Below are 16,447 nucleotides of genomic sequence, written 5' to 3' on the forward strand. Positions count from 1 at the left end.
TTTGTTCCGTCGGCGGGATACGAACCTGCGACCCCCGGCTTGAGCTACCAACGCGCTCACCACTGAGCCACAGAGGTCGTCAAATTCTTTCTTTTCTTTTTCTTCTTTTGGATTCTTGGAAATCTATTATTATTCTATTGTGTCCCGCTGACCGGTGAGCTTATGGGGCTTGATGGGTTAATATACAAAGCAAATAACGCGATGATGGTGAATCAAGTTCGAATTTCGAGGCTAGTAACGACGTTAGGGTCGTTGACCCACTAATTATTCAAAAATCTAAGCGCTACAAGTCGCGAGTCGCAGTTCAGTGTGGGCTGACTCATCTTAACGTATATTTGCGGAGCTTTTGAACTATTTTTAACCGACTTCCAAAAAGTAGGTGATTTGTTTGTCGCATAAAATTTCGTAGAAATCAGTATGAGAAGGTTCTACAAACTCCGCGACATTTTTAGAGACGAAAGCCAACCAAATCTTACGAAATGTTAAATTTTTTAAATACTTACCTTAAATACAGTTAGGAATTAGGATGAAAAAGTACCGCAATAAAATTCTAAAAAAATGCAGCAGGCTGCATTTATCAATAAACCGCGAAACGGTTCACAAAAGTTCTGTATGAATTTTGACCCCTCACTAACCAGACAGAGATGACCGTACAAAGTCTGCTTGTCTTTATCTGGCATATTGGAAACGTCACGTCACCTGACAGGCAACTTTGGCAGTGACAGTGGACTTTGAAAAAGATTTGCAAGAAACATCATGATGCGCTGATGAACCACATGGGCCAGGCCACAACACTGCGATGCGGCGTCGTATAGCAAAAACAACATCGCACAAAAATGCGATGCGATGTCGCAACGGAAAAATTTCATATAGCATGGCACTCTTTACATCGCAAATTTTCACGATGCGTTCTGCGGCGACGTAGATTTATACGATGCGACGGAGCAACGCAGTGTTGTGGTCTGGACCCCTATCATTAACTTTGTCAAAACCTGAGCTAATCCGTGCAGGTATGTAAACAGTTGTAAAGTGAGTGGTTCTGTTTCGGTATCATGTGCACGTTTACTTCTGAATGGTTTTAACCTGTAATATTTGTCTCTGAACTGGATTAAGAAATGTCAAACACGAACGTCAAATTTGACTAACGGAATTGTTTTTTTTTTAGGAATTGAAATGGCTTAGCCATAACGACTAACGGAAAAATTGTAAATCAAGATGAAAATATAGTTTAAAAAAAGATTGATATTTTTTATTATAAAATATACTATTTTCTAATATATAACGTGGTCAATGTAGGAATAGTTACTTTTGCACCGATTTATTGTATTTAAAGGTAATTATTATAAATGTGTAAATGGTTTTATTTATATTTTTTGGTATTTTATAAGCCCTTTATGAAAACACTGAGAAAATAACACTCCTTCATGTTTATATTATCACAAGCATGGCGATCTAGAGGAGAAAGAATTCTCTGACATTGGCAACTAACTGAGTCGGCAATTAAAAAAGAGAAGAAGAAGGAGACAAAAAAAAAGATAATTAGATATTGTTATTAAGTTTATAGAGATTATGTTTTAAGCAAGAAATTGATAAGTTTATTATATCCTATACCTATTTGATACCTACGCTAAATAATCTACCATGAAAAAGTCTTAGAAATGCATCAAACTTGTGGATTACAATTACATGCATTACAACAGAGTTGATGTCATGAGTTGAACATAGTTTGTTGAACTTGAACTCATTCTTGAACACCTACGTTTTTTTGAGCTTTCAAATAGGTATTATTGTAACATAAACAGGCAATTTATAAGTTTAATAATCCCCTTTTCGTGCCTTGTAAGGCATTTTACATTATTAGTACTGTGTACGCTGAACCAAATATTTTTCAGGATAAAGGATGATTGCTAACACTGAGATACTATAAGTACTACATTTTATAATAAAGAATTGCAAGTGTAATGATGACGAAGTCCTAGGAAGATAATATATATTCACTCAAAAGCTTTAATTAAAAGAAATTTAATAAATACTCGTTTTTAAATGTTTTTTAGGGTTCCGTACCTCAAAAGGAAAAAACGGAACCCTTATAGGATCACTTTGTTGTCCGTCTGTCCGTCCGTCCGTCTGTCAAGACCCTTTTTCTCAGGAACGCGTGGAGGTATGAAGCTGAAATTTATATCAATTACTCAGGTCTACTGTCCCTTGAAGCTGTGAAAAAATCAAACTTCTAAGCCAACGCAATCAAAAGATACAGCCGTTTATGCCGCAAATTTTCGACACTTGCAAGGGAATCAAAACCTACAGGGTGCTTCCCGTGAACTCAGAATCTTGAAATTTGGTACGAAGCAACGTCTTATAGCATAGATAAAGAAAAAATTACGAAAACCATAAATTTTTAGTTACATCACATAATATATATTTTTTTAATAATTTTAAACTTACTACCCATTTCGTCATAAACGCGTAGAGGTATTAAATTGAAATTCATACCAAATACTCAGGTCTATAATACCTTTAAGCTGTAACAAAATCAAACTTCTATGTCAACGCAATCAAAAGAAACAGCAATTTAAGCTGCATATTTTGAAACTCGCAAGTACTCGCAAGGGAATCAAAACCTAAAGGGTACTTCCAGTCGACCTAGAATCTTGAAATTTGGCATGAAGCAACGTTTTATAGCACACATAAAGGAAAAATTCCGAAAACCTTAAATTTTTAGTTACATTACAAAATATATACTCGATTGTCGTAATGAACGAACTTTGTAAACCTTGCAGGTTTGTACGGAACCCTCGGTGCGCGAGTCCGACTCGCACTTGGCCGGTTTTTATTCATTTATTTTCTCACTTAAATATACCTACCTTAGATACATATTCATACACAGCTTTCATCAATAGGTACTACATTTGTCTTACACCTTATTATCAACCTAGTATCAGATAGGCAAGTGTTAAATCTCTTTTATATTATACTTATAAAAATATTTATATAGCGGAAATCTTAAACAAGGTCTTGTCACTTAAAATCAAAGAAGATGAATCAAATATCCCTTGTGTAAATATTAATTTATTATTATTAAAGGAGTTCAAATACCAACTTTTGATGAAAGATAAAAACAATATTATAATTTCAGACTTTTATTTGGCAAACCAATAACAATTAGAAACTGCATTGCAAGTTGCAACTATGGGAAATTGCCTGGGATATCTCAGACAGAGAGCGGTCAAGGGTTTTGTGTTCTTTGTGTTGTATTATGTTGTAGAATGCCTCCCGTGTGAGTATCTCTATATACTCACACAGGAGGAGTTCTGAATGTGTCAGAATTGCTCCTCAGTCACACACTGACTGCTCCAACGCAAATGCTTCAACGCGTGACCACTCTGTCTGATAGGTCCCTAAAACGACCACATCTTTTTAAAATGTATAATACATGAGGACTTACTAAAGTCCTCATGTATTTTAAATTTTAATGTAATAATATAAAACTAATATTATTATTATTGAGGTACAAAAGAATTTTTGGTAATAATAATATAAGTTCCAATGAAAGTATTATGTTTTATGAACAATAAGTATGTTTGTTATGCAATTTTTGTTATGTCTTTTTGGAAAAAGTACTATAAGTAATGTAGGATTATATTTTTGAGTTTTAGTGACTATTCCCATTGTATATTATATCATATTGTAGTCAAGAGAAGTTATAAATGAAAAAGTGCATATGAGAATTTAGCTAATTTGGATTTTATATTATCAATGATTTAACTTTTCTAGTAGTTTAGGTGTATGTGTGTGTCAATATTTATTCGTGAATATACATGAATCTAAAGTTTCAAAGGTTGTGTTCTCAAAATTCTTGTTATTGAGAAAGTAATACCTTTGAATTTACCTCTTTGGTGCAGCGTTTATCATGCATGGTTTACAAGGAAATAGTTTGTGAAATACCTAACACAAAGACCTACTGCAATCAAAAGATTGTACGAAATGCTCCTAAGATAGGTTCCTAAGAAGTACATAGTAAGTCCTCATGTATTTTAAGTTTTAATTTAATATAAAACTAATACTTATTATTATTATTGAGGTAAGTACAAAAGTATTTTTGGTAATACATAATAATATATGTTCCTATGATAATATTATGTTTTATGAACAATAAGTTCCATATGTTTGTTATGCAATTCTTATTAAGTAAGTCTTTTTTGGAAAAGTACTATAATGTAGGTTTTTGTTTTTGAGTAAAATTTAGTGATTTACACTATTCCCATCATATAATACCATATTGTAGTCAAGAGAAGAAGTTATAAATGAAAAAGTGCTCATATGAGAATTTAGCTAATTGGGATTCTAATTGGGATTGATAATATCATATCAATTATTTAACTTTTCTAGTAGTTTAGGTGTGTCAATGTTTATCCGGAGCATGTTATACATACATCTAAAGTTTAAAAGGTTGTGTTCTGAAAATTCTTGTTAAAAGTAAGTAATATTGAATTATTTACCTCTTTGGTGCAGTGTTTATCATGCATATACCAAAATACTTCAGGTTTACGAGGAAATAGTTTGTGAAATAACACAAAAACCTACAATGCAACTATAAGATTGTACCTGTAGGTTTTTGGTGAAAATTCATACTTGTTTTACAGTAATTATACACAACACTTGTGTTCCTTATACCTTGTATGTGTTTCTTGTGTACTAAATCAATGCAGTCTTAGCTCATCGCACAAATGCAAACCTTATTGTTGACTAGACATATAGGTATACTACACCTCACTTATGTTATTATTCTGAAACCTCACTGACACTAAATGGATTACTAAGGTCTCTACGTCTTTACTTATGTATCACTTCGTGATTAACTTGAGAATACTTAATCGTTTTCCAAAAATTTGGACACTTCGAATGTTTAGTTTTTTGGTTTTAATAACGAATTATTTTCACTAAAATATATGCTATAGACTAAAATATAACTTATTAAGTAACTAACCAACTAAATAGCAATATAATTTAAGACTAAAAAGTATGTAATATTAATAAATAAAATTACTAAAATGTAAACTATTCAGTAAAAGCTACTCGTTGGTTGGTGTTTATTGAATTGCTGTATTTGACGTAAAAGCAAGCGAGCTTATGTCAGAAGTGTTGTCATGATACCCAATGATACGAAATTATTACTCAGTTAACAATGGAGAAGTGAGTTTTGTGTCACGTGACCACTGACTGGCTGGCAAATAGAGGTCATGCATAGCTAGCACAAGCACGTAGACAAACGAAAGAAACTAAATTTTGACAGTTTTACCGGAAAAACATTGGAGAAAAAGTTTCTTTCGTATCTCGATATCTTCCGCTTTTGAAAATCTATAAGTCAAGCATGACGAACCGCTTTTGACATTTAGTTTCTTGATTCTTTTTTTATTTTTATTATGGCACTTGGCTATAAAACCATGGCTAGTGTCGAGTAAATGGCGGCAAATTAAAAAAATCGATGTATAGCAACCCTGTCTATAGCCGGAATTATAGTTTTGATCTACAAACTACGAATAATAAAGTTCCTTAGTTTTTATTATTCGTATTTCGTAGATCAAAACTATAATTCCGGCTATAGACAAGGTTGCTACACGTCGATTTTTTGAATTTGCCGCCATTTACTCGACACTGGCCATGGTTTTATAGCCGAGGTGCCATAATTAAAAAAAAAGAACCAAGAAACTAAATGTCAAAAAAAATTAATTGCCGTTGCTTTAATGGTTGCTATGGAAAGAGTTTCTTGTCTTTGTCCACTGAAACTCAAGTCGATGGGTGGTACCATGCTCGGGAATAAGATATGTAGACATGGGAAAGAAACTGCCATTACTTTCTTCCGAAGAATCGACTGGGAAACCCCGTGCTAGCTACGATGGTACCAAAATGCGAGCCAGTCAGTATTCTGGCTGGCTTTAAGAGCTCATGATAGAGGGGCTGGCCCTAAGGTTCTGAGTTCTCCGAACTTTCCTGAATGTTCTGTAATTAGGTCAAATTCGTTAGAAGTCGTTTTGTGTGGCTCCCCTCTTTCCTAGAGTTTGCATGTTTATTGTTAAATGCTTTAAACAAGCTAATGTGAGGAGCTTTGTAGCTATTGTGGTTTATTGTGATTTACGTTGTGTATACAGGGTGTAACAAAAATAAGTGATAATACTTTAGGGTGTGTACGTGTTCCTTGTAGAGAGTTCACTGTTAAAGTAGCAGCGCTGACAGACCAAAAATTTTTTTCACTTTTGTATGGGGAGACTCGTGACGCTCGGGCCCTTGCCCATACAAAAGTGAAAAAAAAAATTCATCTTTCAGAGCTGCTACTTTCACAGTGAACTCTCTACAAGGAACACGTACACACCCTAAAGTATTATCACTTATTTTTGTTACACACTGTATAAAATTAAGTATAATATAATGACAAAATAAACTAACATAATTATTATGTTAGTTACTTTTGTCATAGTTATGCCATATTGCTAAGCAAAGTTTTCAAGCATTTTTTGTATGGCTCTTGGTCAGATTGGTTGAAAAGCTCTCAACCGAAAACTTAGTTTTAGTAGTACATAATATCGCGTATTTTATAACAAACTAGCTGTTGCCCGCGACTTCGTCCGCGTCAGCAAAATGTGATAAAAAAGATAAAAAAACCCTTGGTTCACTTATAAAAAAAGTGAAATAATCCTCCTCTTTTTCGAAAGTCGGTTAAAAAGTAGCCTAAGTTATTCCTTACGATATCAGCTATGTGCCTAAAGAAGTCCCGTCAGACAGACATACAGACAAAAATTGTAAAAAAATGTTGTTTTGGTGTATGTACCCTATATACATTCATATGCATTTAGTAAAAAACGGTTCTTTCAATATTACAAACAGACACTCCAATTTTATTTATATGTATGTAGTATGTATGTATAGATGTATATTATATAATATAATATGAAATTGTTTATTTCCACGACCAATATACCGCGGAATTTAAACATTGCGTAGTTCAGTAGTATTCAGGCCGTGGTAGAAAGGAGGTAGGACGTGTCACAACTGTGACGTCACGGGAATATCACGTGTCGGCGTCACGCACCGTCACGTTATTGAAAGGTATGCGGATATACTGCAGTCTGCAACTACATGTAATGTATAGCATTGCTGCAGTTCTTGCGAGATTAGCTCGATTACTGATAGCCAGGGCCCCCGCTACCATATGTGCAATGTGTGCAATGCACAAGGGCGCCATCCTCTAGGGGCGTCAAATTGCCATCTTTAGGGGCGCCAATACCAAGGTTCCAAAAAAATTACCTAAAGGGGCGCGGCGCCAAAATCCTTTTTTGCACACAGGCGCCAGTAGCCCTGCTGAATGCTGATAGACAAGATCATAGGTTAGTTTTGATTCCGATAAAATGTACGGTTCACGCGACATAAGCGAATTTTCGCCAAATCACCAAGTAGCGGGAATATTATAATATTCAATAAATTATTAAGTTTAGGTCAAAAATCTAACTTTTGTATTTTTTGCCAGGCTCCGAACAACAATGGTGAATACGCGACACGCAGTTTACCCCGAGTGAGGATAGATGGCGCTAGTAATATCGGCAACGGAGGAGTCCGGTTACGATGCTGGGCTGCTCCACCCTCCATCACGGAAGAAGAGGCCGAGGACGATATTGAAGAGGATGCAGTATCGTTACGAGCAATACCATCGTGCCAAGGTTAGAGTTTAATTTATTCACGCCATCTAGCGGCGAGTAGCATAAACGTGATGAATGAAGTAAAGCGCCATCTAGTTTCAGTCTTTAAACTAAATATATTTGCGGCGCTGATAACAGAGAGCGCTACAGATACCGCTATAAAGTAATATAAAATATTATTCGAACTTGTCCTTTTCCAGCTGACAAAAAATAAGTTAATTTAAATATTAGACAGCACTAAGTTATGCCAGCTTGAGCTAAGTGAATACAAACTGTTCATAATAAATTAATATTGTTTTAACGGTGATTTATTAATGTTATGACTACAATTATTTAGAACTCAATAGTATGTAGGTATAATAGACCCTGTAATACAGTCAAACTAGTTACTACTAGTAAGTATTTTCTCGTGTCTAGTAATGACTTACACGGTACTAATGGCAATCGTAATTTCTATTAGTCACAGTGCTGTGAGTGGTGACAATTAGTAGTTTCTACTTACGCATAATGGCTGAATGATGTTTGGTCTCTCATTTGTACTCAGGGTTGTCATTCAACAATGCATAATTTACTATAAAACTAGAGGGCAAACGAACAAACGGGTCACCTGATGGAAAGCAACTACCGTCGCGTCGCCCGCGAAGAGTTGCAGGTGCGTTGCCGGCCTTTTAAGAGATCTAATATCAATGATCTTGATGCTCTGCGAACCAAAATCCAGTAAGAGTCCGTGATTTGGCAGCCTTTAGTAGGTTTCAGCCGTAAAGCACAAACTCATTCGACCGAAGCACAGCGCAAATTAGTGGCTTCGCTCCGGTCGTATATCACAAATCAGTCTGTTCTACAGTCATTGGCACACGACCCATACACATCACTGTAATAAGCCAGGCTCCTATTAGCCAGCCAGCCAGATTGACAGTAATAACTCTTTGAATCTCTTGGGGAGTCATATGTACCCTTTTTTCTTCTCTCCTGTGGGACCGCGCATGCCATTAGGCTACTGGACAGCTCGTTTCGTGGTAGCCCTAGAGGCGGCGCGGCGTGACGCGGCACCATCCGGCACCAATCGATTGCGTCTATTTCACGCCGCTGCATACTTGCGACGGCTTTTTGTGCAGGACGATGGTAATAGGAATTAAAGGAAGCAACTATTCGTATTTCTTAATGAGTGGGCGTAAGGAGTAGGTATTTTGATGCTGCAGCTGCTACCAGAGACCAGACATTTTTCCTTAGTCTATGCTGCATTTTTGTTGCATTTGAAACAGAGAATAATTCTTGGTGACGACAGTATTACGCTTGACTGAATAGTTGTTATAGTCAAATAGCTTTGTTTGTCAATTAAGTTATCACTTATCTTAAAGAAAGATATTGTGAGAGATTATAGTGTGTAGATTTTTTTTATGAAATAAGGGGGCAAACGAGCAAACGGGTCACCTGATGGAAAGCAACTTCCGTCACCCATGGACACTCGCAGCGTCAGAAGAGCTGCAGGTGCGTTGCCGGTCTTTTAAGAGGGAATAGGGTAATAGGGGGGGCGGGGGATGGGAAGGGAAGGGAAGGGAATAGGGGAGGATAGGGAAGGGAATAGGGTAGGGGATTGGGCCTCCGGTAAACTCACTAACTCGGCGAAACACAGCGCAAGCACTGTTTCACGCCGGTTTTCTGTGAGAACGTGGTATTTCTCCGGTCGAGCCGGCCCATTCGTGCCGAAGCATGGCTCTCCCACGTATGAACGGATAGATGTAGTTATGAATTTTTTTACTTTATCACACTGAGGGGATTTAAGTCAAGTCGATATGGTACATTAAAAAAACCTTATTGTAAATATTAATAGAGGAAATTGATTCCTAGGCAGTTTACGGACCTACGTCGAAGGGTCGGATTATGCCCAATTCAATGTAAGTCATGATCTGTCGGCTTGGTTTGACATAACTTGACCAAACTACGTAGGTCCGCCATCTACCTATGAATCAACTTCCCTGATAGTACAAGTAGCCAACGAGTTGCAGACGGGCTGAATCCAGACCCTGACGCGTGTTTCGCATTCTTTACCCATCACAAAATTGTGCATCATAAAGAAGTTTTCAGTTCAAAATGTCACCATAGATTAAATATAGGAGAAGGAGTAGACGCAATATAAAACAATAACCATCCAAAACGCATTGGAATGTTTAATCCTTGAACGGCTATTAGCTGATGTAGGGTCCTCACTACTGGCGCGTAATTAGGGACGGTCCAGTTTAATTGACTTTGCTCCCTTCGAGCTGCGTATCGCCATGACATTCGAATTTCGAAATATTTAAAAAGAACGAGAGGAAAATCGAAACTTAAAAAAGAACGAGAAAAAAATCGAAACGTAAAAGGTGCAATTGTCACCAAAACTTTTTTTTTCAACGCCTACTATGTCGCTTTTCCTTACTTCAATAATATTATAATGAGGACAAACCTCTGTGGACTACAAATACATAGTTCTGTGGAGGCCGGTCAAACTACGCCTTGTGCAGTTACAGTTACACTCACACAACTAAACAAACTACGTCGCGAACTTTTGTTGTTTCGCGTGAAATATTGCAACTCACTTTTGCCTGCCTCTCTTTTTGTTTGACAATGCTGAGTCTTTGCTTTTTTCGCTCTAATGTTCTCTCAGGATTTTCGAGCTTCGAGTAAATGTCTTTCCAGAAATAAATAATAACAGTAGATTGGAATTTTCTTTTGAAAACAACTCCGTTGTCTGGACTGTGGGTTATCTGATGGATAAAAGAACACAAAGAATCTTTAAAAAATACAAGGAACACTTTTCATCAGTTATGTAATATACTTTAAAGTATAATTTAAGCAAAGCGTCTTTCGCCGGGACTAAATCTGTTGCGGTGTGCGGTGACGGATCCCAAATAGAACTTGCCATAGAACATCTAATTCTGTGACGAGATATTTTTGTTTGTTTGTTTGTCGTTTCGTCATAATGTTAGAAACTAAAATTAACTTAGCTCAGAAATTATTCACTTTAAATTAAAAAAAAGTAAAAACAAACTATAATGAAGTGTGTGAATGTGTGTTAGAGTTAAAGGGAGGTTGTTAAAACAGGTTTCAAGAAAATTTATTTCCTTAGTACCAATGTGTTACCTAGAGTAAACATTTGGGCCAAATTGTGGTAAGCTGTGGCCTGTGCCATTACTCACAATAGGATGATTCGTCCTGAATACTAACGTCATATTAAACAATAGAATACTTTAATTATTGTTAAAATTCTACGAACGTGTCACCGGGTTCCTCATTAGTCATTCTATATTATATTAGTTCTCCTTAAACGGTTAAAAATTGGGAAAGCTTTACTTTAGGTACACATACAAGTATGTTATTGGTAGTATTTTTGTCACTTTGCTAGACAGTCAGATTGATTTGTATTAACTAGTTGGTACCCCAAGTAGTAACCATTTAGTAATCTGTGCCCCAACGCTGACTAAAAGAGTTCCCTTTAAAAAACTTTAAATTAAGTATGTATGTTGTCTTCGCTTGCCATTCGGCAATAGGGTAAATGACTAGTAGATTGCATAGTACCAGTCATTGGAAAAAGCACAAAAACATATATTTATTAATGTTGCTTTAAAAATTGCCTGTTTTTAAAAGTAAAAGAACGCCTGATTTTTAAGAAAAACAGTAACTTAATATATGTAGTGTTTTTGTGCTCTGTCCAATGACTAGAACTGTCCAATCACTAGTCATGTTCACCTATTATAAAGTCAACTTTTTTTTAATATTTAAAATTCAAGTATTAAAAAAAATCTGAAAAAAGAAATTTAAATTTTAAATTTTTAACAAGGAAGTGTTTCGACCTCGCACCACAAAGGCTTCCGATACAGTCGAACGACCAAAGGTAACAAATATGAAGAATTTTGGTCACGTAAAATAAGTTGAGGCTGCCATCGAGGTCTGGTACTTGGTAGACATAAATGGTAGACTACTACTTGAAAACCTTAAAACTTTCTGATTATGTTTAAAATCACTGTTACTACAGGGAAAATACTTATTTTAATTTAAAAAGTTAAAAAAGTGACTCTCTCTGCGCTGCTACCTTCACAGTGAACTCTATACAGGGGACTCATATCCTGTACACTTTGTTTAGTTACACCCTGTATAAGGTTCTCTTGAGTGAATTTAAATATCAATTCATTCATATTTCATTTGAACAAATTCGGCACCAATGTTATATTTGTGCTACGGTTCAAAATGATTGAAACGAATCAAATTAAACCGTTCGATACCAACTTAAACAGTTTTAGGTCCAAATTAAAGTGTAAACATTCAAATACTTCAAATAGTTAAACAGGGGTAATATAGGTTTAGTGCAACACTTTTTAGTTTAAACCCGAGTCCCCCTTCTGTAGAGCTCTCGGCGTACATCTGTCACACGCAGAGGGTTGAGATATTTTACACTTTTTGCTTTGAGGGAGGATTATATTTTTCTATTTCACGCACTTTTCTGATAAAATGTTTTCTGTTGTATTGTATTAAAAGATTAAGACATAGTTGGGCTTAAATGGTTAACTAGCATATTTTAACAACATACGAACAATTAATACTAACGGTTTTCCTTTTAATTTGAAGAAAAAAAAACATTTTAAATATTTCATTCATAGAATCTACATTTTTGATTTCAAATCATTTATCTAAAGCCCCCATTTATCCATAAAAACGACAGTTTGCAAATTGTTTCTTACTTCATCGACTTATGTTTTCAAAAAGTATGAATTTAAATTAATTACTTACTAAACAGTTTAACATTACAATGGGCGCAAAAATGGGGGAAATGAGTACATACGAAATAATTTTCTATAATTAGTAGCTTCCTCCTTTTTTTCTTACAAAAAAATGACAGGTGTATCGTACGACGTTTAGTGATTTTTTTATGAAACAGTTGATTTTTTTGAAGATTAATCGCCACGCTTGTAAACTAAATTTTTAATTTATTATGGTTGTTTCTTTATTTAATGTGCCTATTCTGCTCTATTTTGGTACCGACGAGCAACGATATCAAAATACTCGAGTCTAGTATTCCATAAGACCATAAATAATAAAATTTAATAAGCATTGCTTGAAACTCTTTCATATTCTTTAATAATTATTGTTTAAAAATTTAGCAACAGTTCCTTAACTCCAATATGAAATCTCTACTCTACTTTTTGCTCTATCTGTGCTAGATTTGTATTCCGTACGCATTTCCTTAAATTATCTATAGAAAGTCATGGAATATAATTCAAATATTCCAGTAAAAAGATTATTCGAGGCAATCATTATTTTCAATTACAAAGCTTTACCGATACCTTTCACTTGCGATTGGCGCTCGTTATCATTAAATATCACTTTTTCACTTTTTCAATCGCCACTCGAACAGAATTGCGTATTCACGAATGTTTAAAGTACTCATGAAATATGAATTGCGAACATTGACGTACTAATACATGGATGTCTCCTCCAACACGGCGCGTTGCATCAGCGTTGCGCCGACGCAGCGCTGCATGCCGTTGCGTTGTTTTACATACAAAATATAACCAAGATGTTCACACGGCGCGCTGCGTCGTCGCAACGCACACAATGACGGACAGCAGGGTGTTGACGTTAAGACTGCTTAGCTTCGTAATAACGTTGCGATGGCACAGCGCCCGTGTGGCCGGCTATGCGTCAAAATATTTGCGTTGCGACGACGCAATGCAACGCATTGCGCCATGTGGACTTCAGACGGCAAAGCGACGCGTAGATAATATTATGCATTTATAAAGTACTGAATTGACAGATTTCAATTGCGTGGGACGTCATGCAATTCTGTCAAATCCATACACAATACACATTTAGAAAAGCCTACGCGTCGCGTTGAGGTCTGAATTTGACCCTTAAATCTACCAAAACTTTTTGATTCCTTAACGATCTGTTAATGTTACTATTAAAGATCGCCATAACTATATTGTTGCTGCCCTTGTTTTCAATGTATTCGAAAAAGCCAAGCGGACCTTGTAAAGTTATTCGCTGTTACGAAAATATTTATTTGTAAGGAGGATCGACGTAAAATATTTTCTCTACAAAAAGATTCATCTTATCAGCTAAATTTTACTGTTAATAGTTGGGGTGGGAGGTCCATAGAGAGTACATCAATAAAGCTTATCGCAGTTTTGCGCTGAGTCAGTATTTCAATACTCAGTACGGACGTGGCTCTACCGTATTCATGTACAGTTTGCAACTGATTCTGGGCTACCTTCGACCTTATTCCTTGGCAATAAGGTTCAATAATAGCCCCAGGATGTCGGCGACTGTACCCACTGTCTGCGCCGAGTCGCGTCGCCGATGTCCTGAACGGCCTATTGTCTCTGTTAATATGCAATGAATATAGGGTTGCCTCTAATGGCTCTCCTGACTTTTTTAAATATTTGTCGTATCTAGTTGTTTATTTTTACTAGACATAAAATAAAATTTAATTGTTATTCATATTCCATGTTCCAAAAAGTATCAAATAATAAATCAATTCATGTGAAATTAATAAGGTAACTGAATAAAAATGATACTGGATACTTTGTACATAAAATGCAATAAGACCTTGACACAGAAATAAAAAATAAGGCATGCTTCTATCCTAAGTAATTTAATAATTAAATAAAAATAAAACAGACGAAAAATCTACCGTATACCATTATAGAGATTCTCAAAATAAGTTATGATTCTGGCATTGAGTAATATAAGTACTACTTATATTACTCAATGCCTAACCTATTAAACTTATAACTCAATGGTTTCAGCTGGAGTCCCAAGAAACAGTTGTCGGACAGCGGCAGAACCATTTGTTACCTATTAATTTTTAAATATTATTGCTGCTAAAATTGCTTCTGATTGAATAGGGTTTCTATTTATAATTTGATTTATAAATTAGTCAGAACATTAGTAATATTGTGTTAGGGGCAGCCCTATGGTTTTGTATGCAGCGGTCGCGGGCGAAGCGTGGCGCTCGCGCCAGTGCGTTACGTCTCTTCCGACTCGGCACACATCTCGTCGGAGGTCGTCGGAAAGCCACGGGTCTCGTCGGTAAATAGCGATTTGGTCGGAAAACATCGAGATTTGGTCGTGAACTCGTGAGTGTACTCGCAGCTTTATTAATTTAAAGTGCCCGCAGTGCAGTGAGTGTTGTGTAAGTGATATCAGCTGATAGTTGTTGTTTGGGATGTTTACTTGTTTTGATAAAATAAAGTAAATCATTATCGAAATCGGTATGTATAAAATAGTAAAATCAACAAGCGAATTTAACATCAATAATTAATTAATAATTAAAATTTAAATACAATAATAAAGTCGTTTGTCAAAGGCACTGCCTATTACATATTATTATTATATAAACTGTATCTTATTAATCTTAAAAACTAGTTTAGGCCTAGAATTATGAGCGAAAGTTACGGAAAACTGAAAAGAGAGTTCGGTTTGAATAATCTCGCAATTCCAATGCTAATGCTGGACATTACTCTATATATTGGAGCAATAAAACCACCCGCCTATGAAGTTATTCAGAATTTCAGAAGGAAAATACATTGATAAGGAAATATGTATGAATCTTCCTCTAAAACTTCTGAGAAAAGATTGGATTGTAAGGATTCTTTTCCGTTTGCTCTAATGCAAAGGAAAACTTCGTGAAAACCTGTCGATTTCAGATGATAAGAGAGGAAAATTTCTCAATTATTCCAAGTTCCCGTAGGTAGCTAGTGAGGTAGACTACATTCTAAACCTAATTCATAACCCTTTAGACCTTAGTCTATACTCTCCAGAATTAAGTCCTAAGTCCTAAATCTTCAGACTTAAGTACTAATTTTTCAGACATCATTCAGGAAACCTGAGCACTAGCAGTGATATTGTTATCGGTGTCACTTTGAGTTATCATTATCATCAAAATCTTCATCTTCATCACTGATGATGATGAGGATATTACACTCCCAAGCCAGCCTACTACGGGTTGGTGATAGTAGAATATTATGTTAGAATTTGTGCTAACTAGGGACAGTCCACAGCGATAATAAGGATTGTTATCATAAACTACACAATAGAACTGCAAACAATAAGTAGGAGTGCCTTATGCTTAAATTTCCTCACGCAGTCATTTCACAGCCACCGTCTTCATCATCATTATGTCATCACTCATCATCATCGTCATGATCTTGTAGCAATTTCGATCTTTATTATGTCTAACAGGGCCTTTCCACGTTGGAAAATACGAGCGAGAACGAAATATAGTATCTGTAGAGTGGGTCTATGGTTGCGCATGATTGATTCTCTATGCTATATCACAGATTTGTCATTGTAGTGACAATCATGGTTGTACATCGTAGAAACGTGTAAAAGTGCTTTTATGGCAGAGCCCCACTTTGAAAGGTAGGAAGTAGAAGTAGGATTGTCGCAAATAAATCATTATCTTTTTAGGAGTACATGACTAAAATGTCATTTTATTTGTTCATTAATAAAAGATTCCATTTAAGAATCGGATTTTATATTTTTGGACGTGTGATCCCACAATAACACTTAAAAAGCATTTTTTTATGAAATAAGAGGGCAAACGAGCAAACGGGTCACCTGATGGAAAGCAACTACCGTCGCCCATGGACACTCGCAATATCAGAAGAGCTGCAGGTGCGTTGCCGGCCTTTTAAGAGGGAATACGCTCTCTTGAAGGTTTGCAGGTCGTATAGGTCCGGAAATACTGCTGGCGACATTTCGTTCCAGAGTTTTACAGT

General features: G+C 35.9%; 1 protein-coding gene across 4 annotated transcripts in view; it reads left to right on the top strand.

Annotated features, from left to right (window-relative positions):
- Positions 1–16,447, top strand: part of LOC121729551 (disabled homolog 2-interacting protein) — a 224,627-nt gene that overhangs the window by 98,993 nt on the left and 109,187 nt on the right. For 2 of the 4 annotated variants that reach the window (XM_042118094.1, XM_042118092.1), the window contains one exon: positions 7,523–7,712. In XM_042118094.1, coding sequence (XP_041974028.1) covers positions 7,523–7,712 — 190 coding nt within the window. Of the gene's footprint in view, positions 1–7,522; positions 7,713–14,701; positions 14,909–16,447 lie in introns of those variants that run through there. The other 2 variants (XM_042118100.1, XM_042118102.1) reach the window with 2 other exon arrangements.

Source organism: Aricia agestis, chromosome 8 (genome assembly GCF_905147365.1).
Source record: "Aricia agestis chromosome 8, ilAriAges1.1, whole genome shotgun sequence".
Taxonomy (NCBI): domain Eukaryota; kingdom Metazoa; phylum Arthropoda; class Insecta; order Lepidoptera; family Lycaenidae; genus Aricia; species Aricia agestis.